The sequence below is a fragment of the Choloepus didactylus genome, chromosome 3 (genome assembly GCF_015220235.1).
Source record: "Choloepus didactylus isolate mChoDid1 chromosome 3, mChoDid1.pri, whole genome shotgun sequence".
NCBI lineage: Eukaryota > Metazoa > Chordata > Mammalia > Pilosa > Megalonychidae > Choloepus > Choloepus didactylus.
In genome coordinates this window covers 43,230,599-43,255,335 of record NC_051309.1, presented here as the reverse complement: position 1 = coordinate 43,255,335, position 24,737 = coordinate 43,230,599, and the positions used below count along the sequence as shown (strand labels likewise).

At 34.6% G+C, this 24,737-nt stretch overlaps 2 protein-coding genes across 7 annotated transcripts in view; one reads left to right on the top strand and one right to left on the bottom strand.

Moving 5' to 3' along the window:
* The window catches only part of N4BP2 (NEDD4 binding protein 2), an 84,253-nt gene that overhangs the window by 36,418 nt on the left and 23,098 nt on the right, over positions 1–24,737 (bottom strand). For 4 of the 6 annotated variants that reach the window (XR_005215845.1, XM_037829630.1, XM_037829631.1 and 1 more), the window contains exons 4-11: positions 24,385–24,473; positions 18,977–19,053; positions 14,169–14,324; positions 10,805–13,200; positions 10,121–10,206; positions 9,589–9,634; positions 4,893–5,089; positions 202–320 (exon numbers count right to left, since the gene is read on the bottom strand). Coding sequence is in view for 5 of the 6 variants with exons in the window: in XM_037829630.1 (XP_037685558.1) it covers positions 202–320; positions 4,893–5,089; positions 9,589–9,634; positions 10,121–10,206; positions 10,805–13,200; positions 14,169–14,324; positions 18,977–19,053; positions 24,385–24,473 (3,166 nt within the window). In the remaining variant the exon portion in view is untranslated. Of the gene's footprint in view, positions 1–201; positions 321–943; positions 1,081–4,892; positions 5,090–9,588; positions 9,635–10,116; positions 10,207–10,804; positions 13,201–14,168; positions 14,325–18,976; positions 19,054–24,384; positions 24,474–24,737 lie in introns of those variants that run through there. The other 2 variants (XM_037829632.1, XM_037829633.1) reach the window with 2 other exon arrangements.
* LOC119529339 (small integral membrane protein 15) lies at positions 2,270–3,900 on the top strand. Its single transcript, XM_037829634.1, has one exon. It carries the CDS (start codon positions 2,436–2,438, stop codon positions 2,658–2,660), a length of 225 nt encoding a protein of 74 aa, XP_037685562.1. The 5' UTR covers positions 2,270–2,435; the 3' UTR covers positions 2,661–3,900.

Sequence of the window (24,737 nt, the reverse complement as noted above, 5' to 3'; positions counted from 1 at the left end):
AGAAGAAAAATTTTAAGGAAGAATATGAAGCAATTGCCAGAAGCTACTCACTTTTTACATTATATACATTGCATTTGATTGTTTACATATATCCATATTAGTTTTGCTATTAAAAAATAACAATAAGGGACTAAAATGTACGGCATATACTTTCAGGGACATCACAGTAGAAAGTACAGACATAATCCTTCTAGCACTCACTTGTGGTCCTTGAAAATGTCCACCAAAAAATTTTGGTTAATGGCTGGAAATATCTTGAACAGCTGCTTCTCTTTTAGTTTGGTGGCACAATCTTTTTCAAACATAAGTGGCTCCTTTTTCTAAAACAAGAAAAAAATCAAAAATTACCATTAAGATAGAATTTATAATTTTAACTATACTGATCCAAAAACATGTTTACTTTCTTGCAAAGAGGCTAATAATTTGAAAGCAATCATGGACTTTCTTCACTAATGAGAGGCTGAAATTAGTAATATAAGTATTTTTGCACTATTTATTTATATCCTATTTTTGCAATGTGTTTGAATCTGCTTACAAACATCTATACACACACACATACACACACACATATACTTATACACATATATATGTGTGTGTTTGTATATAAATATACATGCACATACTCCATTCTCTCACGTATACATACCCACACATTCAGTCATATTGTATAACGGGATAGATACATGCATACATATACATATATAATATAAACACATAGAGCATATATAAACAAACAGGATATAAATAAATCAAGAAGTCAGAAAGTAGAGAAAATAAAGGTAAGAATATAGGATAAAGCTAGCAAGTAAAATTAGTAAATAAATGCATGCCACAAAATCCTGTATAATTGCTAAAAGTGGGCCACTATTTAGCTTTGAGCTTCTTAGTGGACAAGGCAAAGGGGGAAACAAAGATTCTCAGTGTCCATAAAATAAAAACAAACCAGTTGCTCAGGAGAAGAACAGCTTTTCCTGGTACTGAGACCTGAGAGAAATTTCTCCCATGGGTCCTCATAAAAGGGACACTGTGTGATGCTGTGAACAACGTCCTCAAAAACATATTCTCCTCAATGGGTAGAAACTACAATGTACAAATAAGTTGCAAATTCAGATTGACAGAAAAATCTTAGAATTCACAATTACTTATATATTTTTCACATATTATTCCAAAACAACCATATGAGAATTGTTATTTTTCACAAATCATATTTGGATTTGTCTGTTAAAATTGCCTGGCAAAAAGAACTTTCCTAAAATTTAGTGTTTTTAATTCTAGCCTAGAATTATAGTAAAGATTCAAGTGACTTCTAAGGCAATTTGTTAACATTCTGATGTAACTAAATGACATTTTTTGTTTGTTATGTCTCAAAAATAAGATAACTTCCTGTAAAATTTCAAAGGCAACAAAGGTAACTCCTAATTTTAAAAATTACAACAATCCAGAACAAAGTTATTTGTTTTGAAGTCTAACCAGATTAAGGTCATTTATAACCCCAAACAACAATTTGGAATGGCAGTGGGTAACAGTCTGACAGGTAAAAGGGATTGGTATACTTGTACATATCATAGAGTAATGGAAGCAAGCAACCTCAATGACTAAAAATACTACATTTTACTTAAAATATGCAGTATAATCTCAATTTACCAAAAAATGAGTGGTCATATTTACTAGCAATTTACCAGGTCATAGAGTTTCTACTAAACCATAAACTCTTAAGGTCTCATCAAGGAACGAAAAACTCATGACCTTACTCCTGTTGCTGTTAGTTATTTTATTTACACATTATGCCTAAAGTTTGTTTTACATCCTTTGCCTAAAAAACGCACAGTGTTATTTCTCCTTTGGGGACAAAGAGTGAGGAGAAACTACCTAGAAATTCTTTCTGAGGCTCTCTCTAAGGGTTAGAGTTCTCGGGATCAAAGTAGTCCAGCTTCCATTACCCAACCCAGAGAAAAACAGGCAAAAATCACTGATAGAAAAAAAAAAAACAACATTAATTTGGGAAGTCAAAAGAAGCTTATTTGTTCAGTATTATACTGAGAGGTTAAAAGGCAGGTTAGAACCATAAAGATGAGTTTCAGTAGTGGAAAATGGCATTTCAACGAAACGTGTCACAGCATTTGGGCATAAGTTTTAGGCTTTAAGAAAATCCACTTTTCCAATGTATTCAATATGTAAATTAAAGAGGATATGTGAGTACTTCCTCACGTCCGACTCAAAGCTTGGGGCCAAGCTGTGGGCGGGACGCCAAAGCCGCGGCTTCCGCCTTCCTGCTTCCGGTCTGATGAATTTAAACCTTCTCTCAGAATTGTATGGCAGAACTAAAGAAGACGACAACCAAGGGTCATCTGAAATTGTGATTGGCTCTCTAGTAATTCCAGGACAAAGTCAGAGATCACGACTCAAGCATAAGTTTTCCTAAGACCACTACAAAGATGTTTGATATAAAGGCTTGGGCTGAGTATGTTGTGGAATGGGCTGCAAAGGACCCATATGGCTTCCTTACAACAGTGATTTTGGCCCTTACTCCATTGTTCCTAGCAAGTGCTGTACTATCCTGGAAATTGGCCAAGATGATTGAGGCCAGGGAAAAGGAGCAGAAGAAGAAACAAAAACGTCAAGAAAATATTGCAAAAGCCAAACGACTAAAAAAGGATTGAAGAAAAGAACAGGCTCTGAAACCAGAGGAAAATTATTTGGAAAATTATGCAGCTTTGGAGAAGGACTCAACTAAGGTTTCTTCTTTGGGTTTTGTGACCGTATTATATAGTAAACAAAGTCTGACTATATGGAAGAATCATGTTAGTTATGACCTCAGTACTGTAGTAACTTTTACGCTTGGATATAGAAATATGTTGGTATCTGTGACAGTTATTGGGTAAATTGGCATTTATTCTACAAAATCTTTATAACTGATCATTTATTAGGCTATCTACTGAAATAAAAATATCCTATGGTGAACAAAATGACTTTAGATTATGAACTTTATTCAAATAGCAGCTTAAATTCAGGTCCTGTTCTGGACAAAGAAAGTAAAAGTCAGAATTGTCCTCTTTAAGATGAAAAGTATGTTTGGGCTTAAAAAAGTATTAATCACATCCTTTGTCATTATTGCTTATTTCATGCAATATAATCATTTCTGGTTTCCTCAAAGCAAATATTAATCATTTAATTCTTTATTTTCTGTATGGTTTGTGTGATTTTTAGCCTTTACACTGGTAATATAAATATCAGACATTCTGCATTTTTTAAACCTAATTTTATAAAGAGTTCTCTTGACTTGTAGAATACTGCCTGCTGTATATAACATTTTTTTTTATTTACGAGCACGGCCATTTTCTTAGACATGACTTGTGTAGAATAAAATTATAATTTAAAGCTTGCAGTACAAATGCCAAACATTATAGTACCTTGAAACCTCTTTATTTTTGCTTGCGCTAAGTAGAAATGTGAAATAGTTAATATTCTTATCAGGTAATTTGCTTACTATATACCACTTTTGTTTTTTACTCCATTTTTTTGTTTAACTCATGTGGTAGTGATGTCCTATACTTTTTGATCAAACAAAAGAGTTCTTTTAAGGAACTCTTAAGATGAATAGTTGAGTCGTACTTCATAAGTGTTAAGAAAAGCTTGGAAAAATTTTGTTGGGCATAGTAATTGGGGTGAAAATAGATAAATTACTTCAAAATGAGAATGTTACATTTGGAAGTAAAGAGCTAAAGACTATTTCTCATTAAGTAGTAAAACTGGAATTTTTGCTATTAAACATGGCTTTTGTAAATATGTGCTCTAAAATTTTTTTTCTTGGTCAGTCTTTCATAGCTTATTAATGTTTTCCTTACTTTTTATATGAATTTTAAGTTACAGAAAATTGTCCAACAGCTAATTTAAAAATGAAACTAGATATTGAAATAAATTTGATATTTTTATAAAGAGAAAAAAAAAAAAAGAGGATATGTGAAACAACACTAAAGTCATAAGATCCTACTGAAGAGATTGTTGCTTGGACTATGTAAAGATGCAAAGATGGGAATAGTAGCGTATTTCCAATTTAATTAACAAAATAACTGGAAGAATAAATATGAAGGTGGAGGGATCCCATCAATCTTCTCATGACCCAAATCTATGTATTTCAGCCAAATATAAAGAGGATCCTTTGAGCAGTCAAATGAGAGAGAATATAAAAATGTTTTCAAGATCACAATCTATGTATTATTTCTTTCCTGGAGAACTGGACTAAAAAACCTCTAAGGTCTTTTCCCATTTGATTTAGAAATTCTCTAACTTTAATTTTCAGAGTCCCAAAAAAGGCTAAAAAGAAGAAATACAAAAGAAACCAAGTTTCCTTGTGGCTTCAAATAATTAAGATTGAAATAAGGAACAAAAATAAATAAATACAAAGTTCAAAACAAAGTGGAATTTTTATTTGAACTTGTGTAACTGAGAAGTTTAGAAAAGAAAGAGTACTTAATTTTAATTCACATTCATATTACTTTGTTTCAAGGAGGGACACTACTTTAACAAGACAAGACATCTGTTATTACTAATTTATGTAAAATAGAGATAATTTAATCTCTAGAAATTAAAAAAATTACAGAGGCTAGTATCAGAATTAGGAAAGATGCAGCTCAATCTGCAAATATAAATCTAAATAACACAGATTTAACTGAGATGACTTATTATTATAGAAGTATCAACTAATTTTTCAGAAGCAAAAAACTCCAGCTTTGAAAATATATTTAAAACATTTTTAAATTTTAACATCAACTTCAATCAGGTTAAAGCAGATTCCAGACTAAGAAATACAGAATCAAATGAATATGACAAAGTAAGCACACACAATCAACTAGAATCAAAGACAATGGCATAATATTCATATTAATTCATACCAAATCAAATTTTTCCTGTAAGGCAATTTCTTCTGACATTATTTCTCTGAGTGATACTTTTTTAGTTTGAGTGTTCCAGTGATCAAATAATGGCAGCATTTCAGGCACTGCTAAAGTCTTCAGTAATTTTTTGCCTGTTCTGTGAGATGATTTTTGTTCAGGATTATTGAGACCAATTTGCCCAACCAGGGAAGGATCTATAAAAGAAGTATAAACAGCTATAAAAGAAGTATAAATAGATCTCAACAATAAATGTACAAATTAAGCTACATTATTTACTCTGTTACATCTACTTTGGAAAGACTAGGAAACATGACATTTTATACTTTTCTGCTTATAAATAGAACACAACACAGAAATTCCAAAATATCTTTACATAATTGCAAGTAAGAAATGATATGTGTAAATTTGGGAATATTTCAAATGAACAAGACTTGATCATAACTATAAATCAATCGAATGCTTCCCATTCTTTTTTCATATCATGTCTACACACAGAAAGTGAAGGCATCTATATAGGAGGTGACCAGCTGGAGCAGCTCCATAGTCTGTGGGCCTCAGGCTCTGCCCAGCCACTCCAAGGACAGAGAGGATCAATATTTTGGCAAAACTGAAACCCATTGGAGGCACACAAGAAAAACTGAGCATATAATATTCAACCTAAAGAAGGAATTGGGCATTCAAAGAAGTTCCCAATAACAGGATTTAACGCAACATTTCACATCTAAGGGATACCAACACATTGATACATTCCTTTGCTTTCCTGGAGAGCAAGGAAACAGCAGATACTGGCATACAGACAACACCAGTACCCTTTGATCACCTCTATCTCTCAAACAGTTTTAGCTCTTGAAGCTGTGATATGGGCACAGGTCTGAACTAAAACAGACCCTAAAAGTCTTCAGCCTGGAACTCCTTGCCTTGGCATCAGGGCTGAGTGGATAAAAAGGGCATCTGGAGGAACTCGTGCACAAAAGAAAGACCCTTATTAACAGGCCTGCCATCCTGCATTAATCACTGAAGACAAAATCATAGAGGAGTTCTCTGGAATCAAATATTTTCAAGTTGGTAGGATGTACCAAAAAGGCAGGCTTTTTCTTTTTTTTTTTTTAAGCATTTTATTTTTAAATATGTTCCAACTTACAGGAGAGTTACCAACATGCCCTCACCCCTACCCCCACCCCCAGAAACCCAGATCTACCAACTTTAACATTTTGCCACATTTCAGTATCATTCTATCCATCCATCCATCCTCTATCTCTATCTATCCATCTATCCATTTTCTGAACATTTGAGTATAGGTTGAATATATCATTCTCCTCGAATACCTAATATTGCCATGTACATTTCCTAAGAACAAGGATATATACTTAAGAGCAATTATTAAGTTCAAGAAATTTAACATTATATAAATCTTATAGTTTATATTCCAATTTTTTCGTATGTCCCAAATGTCCCTTTCAGCCTTTTCTCCTCCCTTGCTAGATCCCACCCAGGACCATGTACTGAACTTAATTGCCATTGTCTCTTTTGTTGCTATTTCTGTTTGGTTTTTTTAATTGTGGGAACACATATACAATATAAAACTTTCTCATCTCAACTATTCCCAAGCATACCATTCAATGGGATTAATAAAATTCACAATGTTGTGGTATCCTCACCACCTTCCACTACTAAAACTTTCCCATCTTTCCAGCCAGAAACCCTACACTCATTCCTCCTGTCCCCCACCCCTGGCAACCTATACTCTATCCTGTCTCTATGAGCTTGCATATTCTCCAATATTTTCTTTGTAGTTACCATGGGGTTTGAATTTAACATTCTATATCTAAAACAATCTGGTGTGCTTCAACACCAAGTTAACTTCAATAGCATATACAAACCATTTTCATATATCCCTCCACACCCCCCAACTTGATGTAGTTTTTATCACAAATTACATGTCTATATATTAGGTATCCCAAAACCCTGACTAATCATTGTATTTTATGAATTTGCCTTTTAGATCATGAAGGAAGTAAAAAGTGGAGTTAAAACTAAAAATACAATAGTGCTGGCATTCATATTTACCCATGTTGTTACCCTCAATGGAGATCTTTATTTATTCATGCAGCTTCAATCTACTGTCTACTGTTCTTTCCTTTCAACCTGCAGAACTCTCTTTAGCGCCTTTTGTAGGACCATTCTAGTGGTGACCAAGTCCCTCATTTTCTGTTTACCTGGGAATGTCTTCATTTCTCCCTCATTTTTGAAAGACAGTTTTGCCTCACACAGAATTCTTGGTTGGCAGTTTTTTGCTTTCAGCATTTGAAATACATCATCCCACTGCCTTCTTGCCACCACAGTTAAATAAACTGACAGTAAATCTTATTGAGGCTTCCTTGTACATGGCACATTGCTTCTCTCTTGCAACTTTCAGAATTCTCTTTATCTTTGGCATTTGACAGTTTGATTATGTCACAGTGTGGGTCTATTTGGGTTTATCCTGTTTGGTGGTTGTCAAGTGACTTGGATGTGTATATTCGTGTCTTTCATTCACTTTGGGAAGTTTTCAGCCTTATTTCTTTGAATATTCTGTTCCCTTCTCTCTTTCTTCTCCTTCTGAGACTCCCACTGTGCATGTAGTGGTACACATGGTGGTATCCCCTAGGTTCCTAAGAATCTGTTCACTTTTTTTCATTTTTTCTTCTTTCTGCTCTTCAGATTGGATGATTTCAACTGTCTTCGCTTCAAGTTCACTGATTCTTTCTTCTTCCAGCTCCAATCTGCTACTGAACCCCTCTAGAGAATTTTTAATTTCTGTTACTGTGGTCTTTAGCTGTTTGGTTCCTTTTCAAAGTTTCCATTCCTCTATTGATATTCTCTTTGTGTTCACCTGTCAGTTTCCTAATTTCCTTTAGTTCTTTGTGTTTTCCTTTAGTTCTCTGAGCATATTTAAGATCAGTTTTTAAAGTCTCTGTTTAGTATGTCCCAGGTCTGGTCCTCCTCATTGAGGGCTTCTAATGCTTTAATCTTCTCTGCCTGGCACTGCTTCCTGTTTCTTTGTGTGTTTTATAATCTTTTTTGAAACCTGGATATTTTGATATTTTAATGTGTTATCACTGGAATTTAGACTCTGCGGCATCTGTTCCTTAAGCTTGTATCCAGTTAGTATTATGACAGAGCTTTCCTGGACTGCCAGGAGCTAAAAAAAAAAAGAAAAAGGAGAAAAAAAAAAAGAGAACACTTTTGCCAGTCTTCACAGATGGACCTGTGCAAGTGCTCTCCTTCAGGACTTATCCACGCAATGATTTTAGAGAACAGCTCCAGGTCAAAGCATTGGGGCCTCCCTGATCACTCTCCCCATGAGTTTTGTCTTGGACATGCACATGTGGCTCTAGGAATTCCCCCATCTACACAGTTCCAAATAGTCCCTCTTCCCTAGGAAACAGTTTCCTTATGGAACCAGGCACTGCACTGTATTGTCCTACAGCCAGAAATCCCTTCCCCAAGAAGCACAACTTGACTGCTCTCCTACAGAGTTCTGTAGGGAAGTTCCATGAACTGCCTTCCACATGCAGGGAAAGTTCTGAGAGAGCAAGTCCTCCAGGCCACCACCAGGCCGACTGGACCAGACATATGTGTTCCCAGTATGTGCAGGATTCTTACTCTGCTCTCTGGGAACTCGGACCAGAAATCCACACTGAGAGTATGGGTTGGCACCACGCCAAGCTTGTAAGGTGCCAGCCAGAACACCATGAGATCCTACCACTTTTAAGCAGCTTTTTTCTTTTCTTTTCTTTTTCAATTCTTTAACTCCTTTATTCAGTTGTTTAGAGAACATGGCCATCATGTTGCTCTGGAGGTTTTATGGTTTACAGAGAGTACTTCTTACTAAATTTGGCAAGAGCTCTTACTACCTTGCATTCTAGTGTCTCTTTTTCTTAATTCAGTTTTTTTGAGATATATTCACATACCATACAGTCATCCATGGTGTACAATCAACTGTTCACAGTACCATCATATGATTGTGCAGTCATCACTGCAATCAATTTTTGAACACTGTTCTTATACCAGAATCAGAATAAGAACAAAAAATAAAAGTAAAAAAGAACACCCAAATCATTCCATGCCCCCAATCCCACCCTATTTTTCATTTAGTTTTTTAGGAGCCTTTTTCTTAATTCAGTGCTAGCCTTATTACCGCAGTCCTTTAACTGTTTTCTGGAACTTGAGAAAGATGTTTCTGCCAGTTCTCGCTGATTGTTCATACCTTCTGTCAACAGGCTGATTTTTGTGCTCTAAATGACATTAATGTCAGTAACAATTTTAATAACCAAATAATATTTCAACCATTCTATATATTAGACACATAAACAACTTATTGCTCTCTAACAGAAAGTTTTTCAAGCAGTAAAAAAACATTAACAGGAAACAGCTTGACTATATGTATTAGAGGACATCTGGGTGTTCTGCAGCACTAATGAAAATTAAATATATATTATAGGGGCTTTTTTCCTACTTTATTTTTTTTTTACTATTTTGTTACATCAATATTAAATGTTAAATATTTTTAAAGAAGAAACTTTTAATTAAAAATGAAAAATTCTTGAGCAATATATTTTGTGGAAGTGTAGTTAGAATGAGTTAAAATTTCTACACACACACCAAGTTTCAACAAGACAACAAGAACATTAGAAGTGAGAACGTGCTTTACCTTGCATAAGCTTGCCACAGGAGACTTCTTCTTGTCTTTGTCGTTCCTAAACCGAAATGCAGGGCAGGGGATTGGCAGAGAGGTGTGCATTAGTAAACAAGGTTACATTATATTTTCATCTAGAAATCATTTCCCTTGTACAATTTTAAATCACTTTTAATAAATATAAAACCAAATAAAATTGTAATGTATGGATAGCACCCTTCTGCCACGTTTTTTGAAAAACTGTTTTTGAAATGTAATCCATCAGCACTGCAGTCATTGGGTTAGGGAGTAAAAAACTCACTGCTTTTGATTTATTCTTAAAAAAAAAAAAAATCTTATTGAGTTCCATAACTAATTATATAATTTGGTCAGTTAGGAAATACTCTAAAATAGTACTGGAAATTGAAAAAAAATTCAATCTGTTGACTCATAAGTTTGTTCTTTCTCAAAATCAAAATTCAATAGAATTCTTTCATATCATATACTGAAGAGTAAAGGTGACAAAATGGACACAAAAGGAGCTCTTTATAAAAAGAAGCCTACCAACCATTACAGATTCCTTCCATTTTTCATGAATCACTTTAGCCAGATTCAGATCTATATGAACCACACAATCCTCAACTGTTAGAGACCCTTGTGAGGGGGAAAAAGAAAAGAAAATATAATCATTACTCATTATACATTTGCAGAAAATGTATGCAACCACCTTATGTATCATAAAATTAATCTGTATTATTAATTAATAAGCCATGCTTCTAGTTACTCAATCTCTTGGAATATTTTTGTTTACATTACTATGTTTTTGTTTTCATGTTTTTGGCTGGTGCAATTATACAAAGCCTCATAAAAAATGAATTTAATTTATTCATTTTCATTTGTCAAGACTTCTCAATAGGTTTGTCCTGAGAAACTAATCTTGCTTTAAGTGTATGTGGAATACCACCAAAGGATTCAAAAAGGTTCACGTGCATAAGTATGAGATAAATACCAGAGAAAACTTTCAATATATATGGGATGAATACTCCATTTCAATATTCTCTGTTTCTTCAAAATTATATTTTTAAAATCCTCCACAAACATGTTATATAAAAACAATGTAGTATGTGAAGTTAGCCATCACAAATTACTTTTACATTTCAGCTAATAGAAAAAAGAATTCTATAATCCAAAGAGGACCTCTAAATTCTATTCACACTAAGATGTACATGTAGGTAATTTACTTTTTCCTTACCTGAATCAATGCCAACAGGACCAAATAATTCACTGAGCTGAAAAGCCAGTTCAGGGGGTAATGCCAATTCCAGACAGTCTATGGTCAGAGATTTGGCCGTCACTGGTGTGGGATTCAGCAACTCAGCTTTATATTCTTCACTACCTCCCACTGGCAAACTGCTCCCTGCCATTAGAATTTTCTCCATTTCCTGTTCATCTTCATTCATAAAATCGTCTGTGTTAATATGAAATTTTGCATAGTCCTTTGGAAGACTTTCGTTGTTCTTTACTTCAGAAGGGTCAATAAAATGAATTTCCTCATTGAATTCAAGATTTGAAATGCTTGATACAGAGTCTAAAATATCAGACACATTCAAAGAAGAATGTATATTGTCGCCAGTCTCTGTTGCTACTAAATTCTTCATTTCACTCAGGTCTGTAGGGGTGGCAGCTTTTAGAGTACCTGGGAAAGACTGCTTAATGCTGTATAAACCTGAAAGCTCTGCCTGACTATTAGGAAGTGGTTCATTAGTATTCTTGAGATCTACAGCAGCATTAGGTAATATACTTGTTATTAACCCAGGTTCTTCAGGAGTTACAGCTCTTGTTCCTGCCTGCTCTGAATTTCCCTTTACCACATCACAGGTAGGCTGTGCATTTGTGTTACTGATACCAAGCCCCTGGCTAAATTCTGGAACAGAAGAATTAGAATTCTCCAAAGTCTCTCTCTGACTAATAATCTCCTTTGAATTCAAACCCTGAGAATTTGGCACAATTTGTGATTCATCGTATGATTTCTGGAAATTCTCAGATTCAGTATCCTCACATAATTTCATTTCAGAATCCAACAAAAGACTTGTGGCCCAAATAATATCTTTGTTACACCTCTCATATAGGTCTTTTAGGGCTTCTGATGAAAGGGATGCAAATAATTTACAAAGAATATTAAGACTTTCAGATTCATCAGCACTAGTAAGCTCACTTTCTTCAACATATGTGCTTTTATCATACATTATCCTATATGGAATTGTTTCTTGAGCATCTGATTTGGTGTTAATATTGAAAGCTTTTGGTTTAAATCCATTTAATCTTCCTGTTAATACTCTGACAGAATCTGAAACACTAATTTTATTCTTTTCTATTTTCCATAAGAGAGCAAAATCCTGTGGTTCAGTCTGGGTACACATACCTACTCCTGTTCCAGGGACTCTTCTAGGTTTCCCCTCTGGAAATTCAGCTATAATTTGTGGTTCTGCTACTTCAGAAATAGTTAGAGCATTACTGGCAAAAATAAGAGGTAACGTGTCTTGTCCATCGATCTTTTTACTTAGACAAGCCTGATTCTCATGGGCCATTTCATTGGGTAGCATTTCAGAACATCCTAGAGTTGAGCTGCCCAATGTTTTTGGCTCTTCAGGGCTTGTGCCACAACAGGTCTCATGTGCTGTGTATAAGGATATTTCCGACATACCGTCATTAGTTCCACATTCTGGGTCTGGTTCATTTAATCCAGCCTTTGGCATTCTTGATCTGCGCTGTCTCTGAGCTAAAGAATCCGATGAAGGCCAGTCACCCACAATGTTGAATGAGTCTGATATATTTTTTTCAGTATTTTTATAAGTATCATATTTATAGCTAGTGAGGACTTCTAAAGCATCTTCATACTGTGATTTCTTGCTATCCTCTATACTTTCATGTGGAGACCCTTGTATCTGGATATTATCTATATTCACAGATACGCTATTATCTAATACTCTCTGTGACTCAAGGGGATTATGCTTCTTGTCACTTTGTACACATGCAGTTTTTTCAGTTTTTCGGATCCTTTTTGTCCTCTGACCAATAGTCTTATCAACTGGCCAATCACCAACAAAATTTGACAGCTCTTGTCTTGGGAACTTTTCCAAAATTGATTTGCTTTTTTGTTTCCCAAAGGCTTTTTTCCTTACCATTGCTCTTTCTTCCAATATTTCACCAGATAAAGAATTTTCATCTTGAAGTGATATACTCTTTGCAAGATCACAGTATTCTTGATTATTTTCACCATAGCAAATACTCAATGATACTCTCTCTATAGAACTATCTGCATCGGTTTTATTGCATTCTTTTTCAGAAGCCATTTCTACTTGCTCTTCTTTTTCACTTTTGTCTGTTACTTGTACTTTCCTTTCAGAGTCAGAAAAATACATGTCTAGAGCTTCCTGAATGAAAGCACTCTGAATGGTATGATTCCTACCACTTATTTCATTTTCTCCTTTGTTTAAATCTGCATTACAGAGATATGCAATATTCTCGGGTAACATAGTTTCATTAGTCACTTCGCGTTTCTTCTCTTCAGTTAACTCTAGGTGCTTCAAAGATGAGGATAAAACATTTTCTTCTTTTTTAGAGGTAATATCTTCATTGTTTTTTGGGCTGAAAGATATATTTTTTAAATATAAGGAAATTTCTTAATGTTGACATTAATATCATGATTTAAAGAAGCATTCAACTGAAAGATAGGGGCACATAACCATTTATTTATTCTAAAAATTCTAGAAATAAACTAGGTTAAAATTCTAAAACCTACTCTTGATCTTTCCTAATCTATGATAAATACATCTCTTACTTGTAACTCCAGCACAGTGTTTGGCATATAGACAGCTCTCAAATTTTTTTCAAATTGAATAGTAAACATGAGATTTTCACTTTAGGCGCTTTTTATGCACGAAATGTTAAAGTTAAGGGTCTAAATCCTTCCTCCAGGAGAGGGCACCACCTCTTTCCCTTCTCCACTTCCAACTCCTTTTTAACAGACTCTCCATCCCCTAGCATCACAAAATATGAGCTCCAGACCACTACATATATTTATGTTCTTCTTCACTCATTTATTCAATTGCTATGTATCCTAAATGTTTAACAGAATCAGCATCATGCTAGATTGCAAATCTACAGAAGTCTATGACTTCTATCACTCCATACAAAGCGTACCATTAATGATTAATTTTCATACCAGCTTTTAAAAAGTATTTTTGCTGATGCCTAAGAAAATAAAGAGGAGATATGAGAATATACAAATAATAACAGAGAGGAGATAAAGGAAATACTAGAAGAGCAGATGAAATTCATAAAGAAGGCAGGAATATTCATAGTATAATCATGCTTTCACAAAATCCTGAGGATAATGAGAAAACTCTCATGTCATCTCTCATATAAACTTTTACTTCTCTCGCAAACCATACACATCCCACTCCAGCTAAAACTATACCTAAATCCTTACTTATAACAAAGTTATAAAGTTAATTTTTAAAGTTAATCAGCAGTGATTTCAGAAGCTCAAAAATTATCATTTTTAAAAAAGTATATTTCAAATTGAATTTTTTGTACATAACATATTAACCTACCTGATAAATCTGTCCTCACAAGAATAGGCACAAAACTCAATACATTCAGTTTTCTCTTGAACTGAAGAATCCATGATTATTGGCACTGAAACAAAACGTTGATAGTTTTCCAACATTCTTACTATTTTTTCTTTGCTTACTCCATGAATATTACGCCTGAAAATTCCAGGAAAGAAAACAGTAGGAGGACTATTGGTAACTAAGTTAAAAAAACAAAAAAATCAGAGCATATAATGTCAAGAAAAGCAATGATATTTTTCTAATAGATAAAAATACCAAACCTGGTTTATTATGGCATATATGTACTATCTGATTCTAATTTTCATTTTATTCAGGATTCTTAAATTACCACTTTCTTAATGATGTCATAAAATCTTTTCCATTTCATACAACCTTTTATCAACTCAGAAAAAAAATAGTGTATCCCAATAACTTTACAATTAGTTATTCTCAAGCTCTGCAAAAATCTCATAAGACTATGAACGTCATTTCAAGGCTTTAATTATTAACTAGTAAGTAAAAAATCACACTGCAGAAGCTTCTACTGTTACCAGTATGGCAGACTAGATATTCTGAATAGTACTCAGAGATCTAAAATTAGATCCTGAGTGAATTACAGTAAACATCCTTTTTAATGCATTTTAATTTCAAAGAAAAAACTCCCTAGTATTTGAAGTCTCTGGGTATCCAAATACAAGGTTTGTTATTTTGTGCTTTCTCTCATGGAGGCTTATTTCCTTGTATGTGTTTGTTGATGAGTTCATATTTGGTTGAAACTAATATATCGCGATCCTTAGGACTTAAACTAGGGATGCTCTCTTCCATACAGCATTTGAATTTGTATCTGCCAGGAGGCCAGATGGTGTGCTTTAGTCCCCTTCAGTCCCTCAAACGTACTGTCGTAATGAAAACATCTCAACTGCAACTTTCCTACCCAGCGTGGATCCAAGGCTTAAAGGCTGGATCCCAGTGCTAATAAGCAGTTGCCACCCAGGCAAATCTGGCTTTCATATTCACCTACCTCCATCTTGTCCGGTTTCAGATCAGAGAGAAACCAAGAGATGGGAAATATGAAAGCGAGGTTAAGAGACATGGACACAAAGGACAGAGCAAAAGAAGTCTAGATGTCTAATCCAAGTCCCAAAAAGAGAAAACAGAGTGCATGGGACAGACGCAATTTAAAGAAAAATGACTGAAAAATTTCAAGAATTGATGAAAGACACCAATCTCCTGCTTTAAGAAGAGCAACAAAACCCAGACAAGATAAATAATGAGAAATCTGCAGCTAGAATCATACCGAAATTGTCATTCATCAGAAACAAAAGGATATTAAAAGCAAACTTTTTAAAAAGTCACCTACAAAGGACTTAACCATCAGAACGACAGCTGACTTAGCAACAATAATAATAGAAGTTGGAAGAAAATGAAATGCTATATTCTATAACTCAATCTGGAATATATAGCCAGCTAAAATATCTTACAAGAATGAGGGCAATGAAGGATTTTCAAATTTATAAAAAAGAGGGGGAGTTTGACATCAAGCAGACTTTCACTATAAAGAAAATTCTCACGATGACCATTATGCAGAAGGAAATTCCCAGATGGAAGGTCTGTGATGCAAGAAAAAATGAAGCACAAAGTGATAACTACATGTAAGGGAAAACAAACACTGTCTATATATTCTGAACAACACTAACATGTAAGTATCAAAGGTAAATATTAGCTATAATGTTCAAAAGGCCTTTTATTTGTGAGGAGGAAGGCTAACAAACAGATTAACTTTAGACTTAAAGATTGCATGATAAAATGTATAAGGTAACCACTAAAAGAATAAAAAGTGTGTATGTGTATAATTTCCAAGTTAGCAGAGAAGGAAAAAATGGAATAAGAAAAACATGGGTTCAGTGAACCAAAAAATAATAATAAAAAAAAATAAATCATAAAAGAAAAAATTCAAATAAATCAAAAAAGACCTTACAGGAGGAAAAAAAACAATCGCAGAAAAGGTAAGATAAATGGAAAGCATATAGTGAGACAATAAGAAACAAGACCAATTATATGAATAAACAAAATAACTCTAAAAGAACTAAGCTTATCAAGTAAAAGCCAAAGATCAAAATATCAGATTTTTTTAAGCCCAGCCATATTCTGGTTATAAGAGATACACCTAAGCATAAGGATATTGAAAAGCTGAAAGTAAAATTATGGAAAACTATATAACACTCAAATACTAACTAAAAGGAAGCTTGCAACTCTATTAATATTAGACAAATTAAGATTAAAATTGATATTAAAGATAAAAGAAAAATCACTACAAAAGGAAAAGAGATTAAATTCATAGCATTATAACAATCCTAAATTTGTATGCACTTTAAAAAAAAATACCCTTAGAATATATAATGCAAAAATAGGCAGAATGACAAGGAGAAACTGACATATTCAACATAACAGAGGGAGATTTCAACACACCTCTCTCAAAGTGGGAGACTTCACCAGCCCTCTTTTAAATACTGATCCATGAGGCAGATAAAAAAAATTAGTAAAGATATAGGAGATGTGAGCAAGAGAATTAAAAAGCATGATTTAATGAACATATTAACACATTGCAATCAGTATATATTCTTATCAAGCAAACATGAAACATTTTTTAAAAATTAACAATGAAACAAGTCTTTTTTAAAATACCAGAGAATTACTATTCCATAAACCATACAATCTGGCCTAATGCTGCTAAGTTGAAAATTAATTTTTTACAAAGGTAAATTTAAAAATCCATCTGTCCATGAATAATAAAATAATGACAAAAATATATATAAGAATGGGGGGTTAAGGGATATGAGATGGTTTGGGTATTCATTTTTATTTTTTCCTTTATTTTGGAGTAATGAAAATGTTCTAAAATTGATTGTGGCGATGAATGTACAATTATATGATGATTCTGTGAGCCAATGATTGTATACTTTGAATGGATTATATGGTGTATATCGCAATAAAATTGTTAAAATAAAATAAAATACAATTTAATTTAATTTAAAAAATCCATCTGTTCAGAAATTTAAAAATATAATTCTAAACTACCCAGGAATTAAAGAATAAAATTAATCATAATGCAAATTAGGAAATGCTAAATTATAAAAAAAAAAAAGTTTTATATATTAAAATTCTGGAGCAAGTAAAGTAGTACTTAGACGGAATTTTACAGCATCAAATTTTCATATTGGAATAGAAGACTGAAAATAAATGACCTAAACTTTCACATAAAGACACTTTTTTAAAAAAATAACAGAATAAACAAAGAAAAATAGAATTTTTATAAAGCAAAGAACATAGAACCAAGAGAAGCAGAACAGAATTAAACGTTTAAAAAAAAAAAAAAAAGTTCAAAAGACAAGATCAGCAAAGCCAAGAGTTGTTTATTTGAAAAGGCTAATAAAAACTCTGATATCTCATGAGGATAAAAGAAGACAGAAGTAAGCATATTCAGATTGAAAAGGTGAACTTGACTACCAATATAACAGAGATTTCAAAGGTAAGAGAACACTACAAATGTTTTTTTAAAGTTTTAATAAATTTAAAAACCTAGAAATAATAGACAAATATCCAACCAAATCTTCTCACAAAGAAAACACCATATCCAGGCAGTTATTTAATTAAATTCTATCAAACATTCAAATTAACATAAACTCAGAGGAGACACTTCCCAATTAATTTCAGGAACTCCAAAAACCGTGATACCAAAGCCAGACAAGGCAGGACAAGAAGGGAAAAACTGTAGGTCAATCTCACTCACTTATACAGACGCAAAAGCCCTAAACACAATATTAGAAAACCAATCTATAAAGTATACAAAGGATAATATACAAAGGAATATAGTACTGATACATGCTACAACATGAATGAACCTTGAAAACATTATGCTAAGTGAAAGAAGCCAACCCCAGAAGGCCATATATTGCATGATTCTATTTATATGCAATGTCCAAAACAGGCAGATCCACAGGGACAGAAAGTAGATGAGTGGCTGCCAGGGGAAGGGGAAAGGGGAGGCAGGAATTGGGAGTGACTGCCAACAGGTATGGGATTTCCTTTTGAGGTGATGGAAATGTTCTGGAATTAGATAGTGATGAGGGTTGCACAACATTGTGAAGATACTAAAATTAAGTTGCCTTTTAGATAGTATTGAAATGTTAAAATTATCGAGAAGAAATATCCTTACCAAAATTAAGTTACAACTATCTCTTAGGGAATACATAGCACAAAGCAAAATACACATACATCCACGTCCTGAATAACATTTTTATTCAAGTCAAGAAATCAAACAAAAAATATAACCTTTGAATTGAGATTGGGAGTGTGGGGACAAGTAAGATACCTGTACAAATAGACATTTGCTACCTTTCTATCTCTACCTCTTGACCTCCTTCCAGTCTTCCAGAGTCACTAGGCAGCTTCCATCATTTGTGTCTCACAATAGCACATTAACTCAGGGTATGCCAAACCCTAGGGTCTTCTCTAGGTTTGGACATTAACATTGTATCATTAATGAAGTAGACTATATAAGACAATTGGAATTTTTTTAACTGTTAATTATGTCAATTTTAGAAACAAAAGATACAAACTCTTGATAAAGCTGAAAAAAAAGTCTATAGGTACAAAATTCATCACTTTTTAAGTGGCAAAGCTGCAATGTCAGCAATTTCATTTCATTCATCATTTGTAATTATAAGGGGGAAAAACCTAGATGAACTTGCTAATTTCAATTACTGTCATGAAATAAAACACATATTCAAATATCATCCAAGTTTTACCTTGCAAGTTCCTTTGGTTTGAACTTCCACCATGTGTCTGGTTCCCGGAAAAGGACTTTATATTTATGTTTCTGAGACTACATACAAAAAAAGACAAAAACATTTAAAAAATTATTTCCATGAAATTGCATTCCTTGTTTCCAAATTCGTATGTTAAAATTGAAAGTATCTAAAAGACTATCTAATCTTAATAGGTGTGTTAAATTGGTAAAATATACAACTTCTTTGACCCAGCAATTAACTTCTTAGAAATGTAGCCTACTGATAAATACTTATAAAAAAGTATAAAGATATATAAACAACAAGATATCCAGTTCACCATTACTTGTCACAGCAACAGAATGCAAACAACTCAGTGGCTATAAATAAGGAACTGACTAGATAAATGAAGGTACAACAATACAATAAAAATATTACACAAGTAATTTTTAAAATTCTATATGTGATAATGAGAGGGCCCTTAAAATAAGTTGTTAAGAAAGTAAGATGGAATTTTCAAAAGAGTAAAATAGGCTTGCTTACACATTTGTAAAGGCATAGAAAATTACTAAAAAGATTCTCAAAAAAACTATTAAAAGCATCTACCTTTAGGGAGCAGGACTTGAGGAATTCTTTTTATGGTTTAAATTCTTATCATATACATGTATAACAATTTTAAAACTATTAAACTATTTTAAATAATAGTTAATTATATTTTTCAAAGCTGTAATGGGGCTATAACCTAAAAGCCAACCCCTATACTTGTACACTAGATCCATCTCCTCTCTCCTACTCAAGGATAACTGAGTTCAGCAATTCTCCCCTCTCTGGAAGCATAACTAAATTTTCCCTCTCTTCTAAAGCACTCCCATCAACATACAAAAATGCAGCCATGTTTTCCACTTACTCTTGATCCTACTACCCCTATCAGCTAAGTCCCCATTTCCTTGCTCCCCTCTGCAGCAAAAATACCTCAAAATAGTTACCTATACTGTCTCACATTACACCTCCTTCAAGCCTCTCTTAAATCCACTACAATTGACTACTCTACTAAAACTAGGCATCAAGACCATTAATTACTTCTATATTGAGGAATGCTATGGTTAATTCTAGTTCTGTCTTACTTGACCCATCAGCAGCATTTGGCACAGTTCACCAGTCTTTCTTGCACTTTCTCAGTCACAATAGAGTGCCCCAGACTTAGTCCTTGATCCTCCATTCTTGACTCTTACTCACTTCCTCAAAAATGTCCCTGGCTTTAAATATCATCCGTATGCTGAAGACCCCTACTATATGTCTTTATCCCCTGATCTTGCTCATAAAATCCAAACTTATGGATCCAACTACCTACTCAACATCAAATTTAACAGTTCAAACCTAAATTTCTGATATGGATTACCCCACTCCCACCCCAAACCTATTCTATGTGAACCCTCCCCCACCTCAGTTGATGACAACCTCCAGCTGCCAAGGCTAAAAAATCAACTTGATGCCATTCTTGAATCCTCTATTTCTTTCACACCCGCATCAATCCAACAAGAAATTCGGTTGGCTGTACCTTCAAAATATATCCAGAATTTGTCCACTTCTTACCACCATCACTGCAATCATGTTGGTCTGAGCCACAGGATCTCTCACCTTAACTACCACTAAATCCCTCTAACTGGTCTCCCTGCCTCCACCCTTACCCCTAAGTCTATTCTCAACACCGCACCACAGTGATCATGCTCATCAGATCATGTCACCACACTGCTCAAAACCCTCTACGTCGCTCAGTAAAACCCAATATCCTTACAGTGACCTATAAGCCCCTACCTAATCTGCCTACCATGTCCTCAACCCTGACTAGATCTCTGACATCATCTCCTACTATGTGCCCCTCGGTTTTATGGCAAAATGCCAAAAGGGATCATTGTTATGTTCTGTCATTACTGACAGAAGAGTCCAAAGGTCAGCCCAGACATCAAACCAAGAAGTGACATAATGCCCTATAACGAGCCTGCTCACTTGCATCTCCACACATTAGCGCCAATCTTCAGGCAACTTACCAAGGCCCCGCACACAGCCCAGGTATCTCTAATTACCTAGAAGGGTATCCTGCAGCTCTCAGGATCAAACTAATTTTTAAACACACATACACAGAAATAGAGAAAATATGAATTGAAAGACCCTTTCAGCTCCCATATCAACAGACAAATCTGAGTAATATGTTATATTATTTGAAAGTATTCTGGCTGATTTATGCAGAGCTGTAATGATGGCCCACAAGAGAAAAAAATGTATTTTGAAAGCAAAGTAAGAAGTTTTGCCAGCTGCCATTAAGAGTACATGATTTGACCACAGACATAGGGGACTGGTGGTTTGATGGGTTGAGCCCTCTACCACAGGTTTTACCCTTGGGAAGACGGTTGCTGCAAAGGAGAGGCTAGGCCTCCCTATGGTTGTGCCTAAGAGCCTCCTCCCGAATGCCTCTTTGTTGCTCAGATGTGGCCCTGTCTCTCTAGCTAAGCCAACTTGAAAGGTGAAATCACTGCCCTCCCCCCTACGTGGGATCAGACACCCAGGGGAGTGAATCTCCCTGGCAACGTGGAATACGACTCCCGGGGAGGAATGTAGACCTGGCATCGTGAGACGGAGAACATCTTCTTGACCAAAAGGGGGATGTGAAAGGAAATGAAATATGCTTCAGTGGCAGAGAGATTCCAAAAGGAGCCGAGAGGTCACTCTGGTGGGCACTCTTATGCACACTTTAGACAACCCTTTTTAGGTTCTAAAGAATTGGGGTAGCTGGTGGTGGATACCTGAAACTATCAAACTACAACCCAGAACCCATGAATCTCGAAGACAGTTGTATAAAAATGTAGCTTATGAGGGGTGACAATGGGATTGGGAAAGCCATAAGGACCACACTCCACTTTGTCTAGTTTATGGATGGATGAGTAGAAAAACAGGGGAAGGAAACAAACAGACAAAGGTACCCAGTGTTCTTTTTTACTTCAATTGCTCTTTTTCACTCTAATTATTATTCTTGTTATTTTTGTGTGTGTGCTAATGAAGGTGTCAGGGATTGATTTGGGTGTTGAATATACCACTATGTAATGGTACTGTAAACAATCGAAAGTACGATTTGTTTTGTATGACTGCGTGATATGTGTATATATCTCAATAAAATGAAGATTAAAAAAAAAAAAAAAAAAAAGAGTACATGATTGACCCATATATATCCCCAACTCACAGCTTGGCTTGTTTTGGAAATGACAACCATGGTAGAAATAGGCTATCACCAGACTGTTCCACATTCCCACAGCTCTCATCCTGCTATCAAAACAGAAGTGAGAAGTAACACCCCCCCACCATACACATGCATACAGTAATTCCTATATCTATGCATTCAAAAAGAAAAAATGAATCTGGTTCTCTATAGTAAGCAGGAGTCCTTTATACTTCTAAACAGAGTTGGGAGAGCCAACTAATCAATGCTGGAAAAATATAGGTTTATATTTACAATTTGTGGTGGATTGAATTGTGTACCCCAGTTTGGACATGTTCTTGATCTTGGTCCACATTCTAGTGGGTATGGACCCATTATAAATAAGATCTCTTTAAGATGTTACTACAATTAAGGTGTGACCCCACTGAATTAGATTGGATTTTAATTCAGATTACTGGAGTCTTCTATATGCCGAGTGAAAGCGAGACCCAGAGAGAATCCAGGAGAGGCTGCCACATGCATTGCTGTGTGACAGAAAAGTCAAGGACCAAGGATCACAGGCAACCAGTCCAAGAACACCACAGTCTTCGGACAAGAACAGCCTTGTTGATGCCTCAATTTTGAACTTCTGTTATCTTCAAAACCATGAGCCAATTAATTCCCATTGTTGAAGCCAACCCAATGTATGGTATTTGTTTTAGCAGCTGGGAAACTAAAACACAAGTATTACATAAGAAAAAAGAGAAAGATAAACATCATAGAAGGCTGAGGTTAAATGAAAATCAGTTAGACAGCAATGTGAGGCCTTCCTTATTTCCTACCTCAGAAAATAAAGTCTTAAAGAACTTTCCAATATGACAGCAGGAAGCTAAGTAAGACCAACAGAGAAGTCATGTAAGGTTACGGGGCAAAAAAGGATGTCCCCATGGTGAATATATCAGTTCAGAAATTAGGAACTCCTAAGGCCCGAAAGCAAATCTAATTTCAGCTCCCAGTGCACTAAAATCAAGTCTTCATTTACACTACTGCCCCTGCCTAGAAGGAAAATCTCATTTACATTCAAAGGACATAGACTTTTCTTCAGAAAGGTGGAGAACCACACCTTCAAAATAGTGCAAGTACACAAGGCACAGGAAAGAAAGCAAGCAGAGGCTGAATGTGCTGAGGACATAAAAGAGGAAGCACAACATTTATTTACTAAAGAAGCATTACTCGACCTCCCGTGTGCCAGGCATGTGCTTTCCTAGGAGAATAAGTAAAAAAAATACCCTGTAGTCACAAAAAGCTTCATTTAGCAATTCACTCAATGAATACCAAATACATGGTTACTATGTGCCAAGCATAGTGCTGTACCCTGAAGATTCAATGAAGCATAAAACATAGCCTTACCCTCTAGACAGACTGCCTAAGGCCAAATCCAGCCTAGTGCAACTGAGACCCTATGTGGCCTGCAAAACTTAAAATATTTAGTAGCTGTCTCAATACAGAAAAAGTTAGCTGAGACCTGGCTTCGTAATAAACTGCTTGATTCCTGCTATGAAAGGAGTAAGCTAGGGTGCCATGAAAGTAAAAAAACTCAGCCTTTGTGTAACGTTAATAAGAGCCTTTGTGTAACGTTAATAAGAGCTAACTCCCTGAAAGAAGTGACATCAAAGCCAGGCAAAAAAGAACAAGTAAATACAATCAAGGGAAAAAAGTACAGGGAAGGAGGAGTAGGTGCATTCTAGGCAAATGGAAAATGCATGTATGAAGGGCTAGAGATTAAAAGGAACCTGGTAAACTTGAGGAATCTGCAAAGGTCAGTTTATAGAATTTCTCAGAAGAGCAAAATTTCAAAAGAAATTTGGGAAACAACAAATGATCCCAAGTTTTTATTCTGACAAAGGAATTAAGAAAAAAGATAGACAGACAGACAGATACAAACATAAAGACAGACAGACAGATAGATAGATACAAACATAAAATTATACTTTAATCCCACTACCTTTTCATAAAAAAACACCAAAAAGAAAATAATCTCAGAATTTGAAAATTGAATAAATTTTGCTTTAAGGCAAAACTAAGCTACACTGTCCTACTTTTCTCATCTTGTTGAGGACCAAAGAAAACTCAGTTACAGAGAGTCCAAGAGCTGTTTGCTTAAGATTCATGTGTGCGTAACATCCCCCAATAATTTCAAACCCATGACCACTGACTTACGACAACTCATGGTACAAACCAAAGCAACATATGGCTTCATTTCCCATGCCTGCAGGTTTGTATTATCAATTATTATAGGAGATACCTTCCTCTCAAATGCTTCTTTTGCTGAAAAATAAAAACAGAATAAAAAAGATTTTAATAACAACATTCAATATTATCTTGATTTTTTCAAAATCTAATCTTGTTTTCATAATTTGAAAACTGTAGACACGAGCTAATTTTATTCACTATTCTACTTCCAAATATCACTTTCTAATATACAAAAACTTAAAATACAAGTAAATTTTGTATAATAAATAATACTAAATGTATGCAAAAATCAGAGAAATTATTAAATAAAATCTCTCTAAGTTTTATATGTGTGTTACA

Excerpts from the sequence above, each read along its gene's own strand:
- LOC119529339 (XM_037829634.1), top strand. The coding sequence starts at position 2,436 with ATGTTTGATATAAAGGCTTGGGCTGAGTATGTTGTGGAATGGGCTGCA.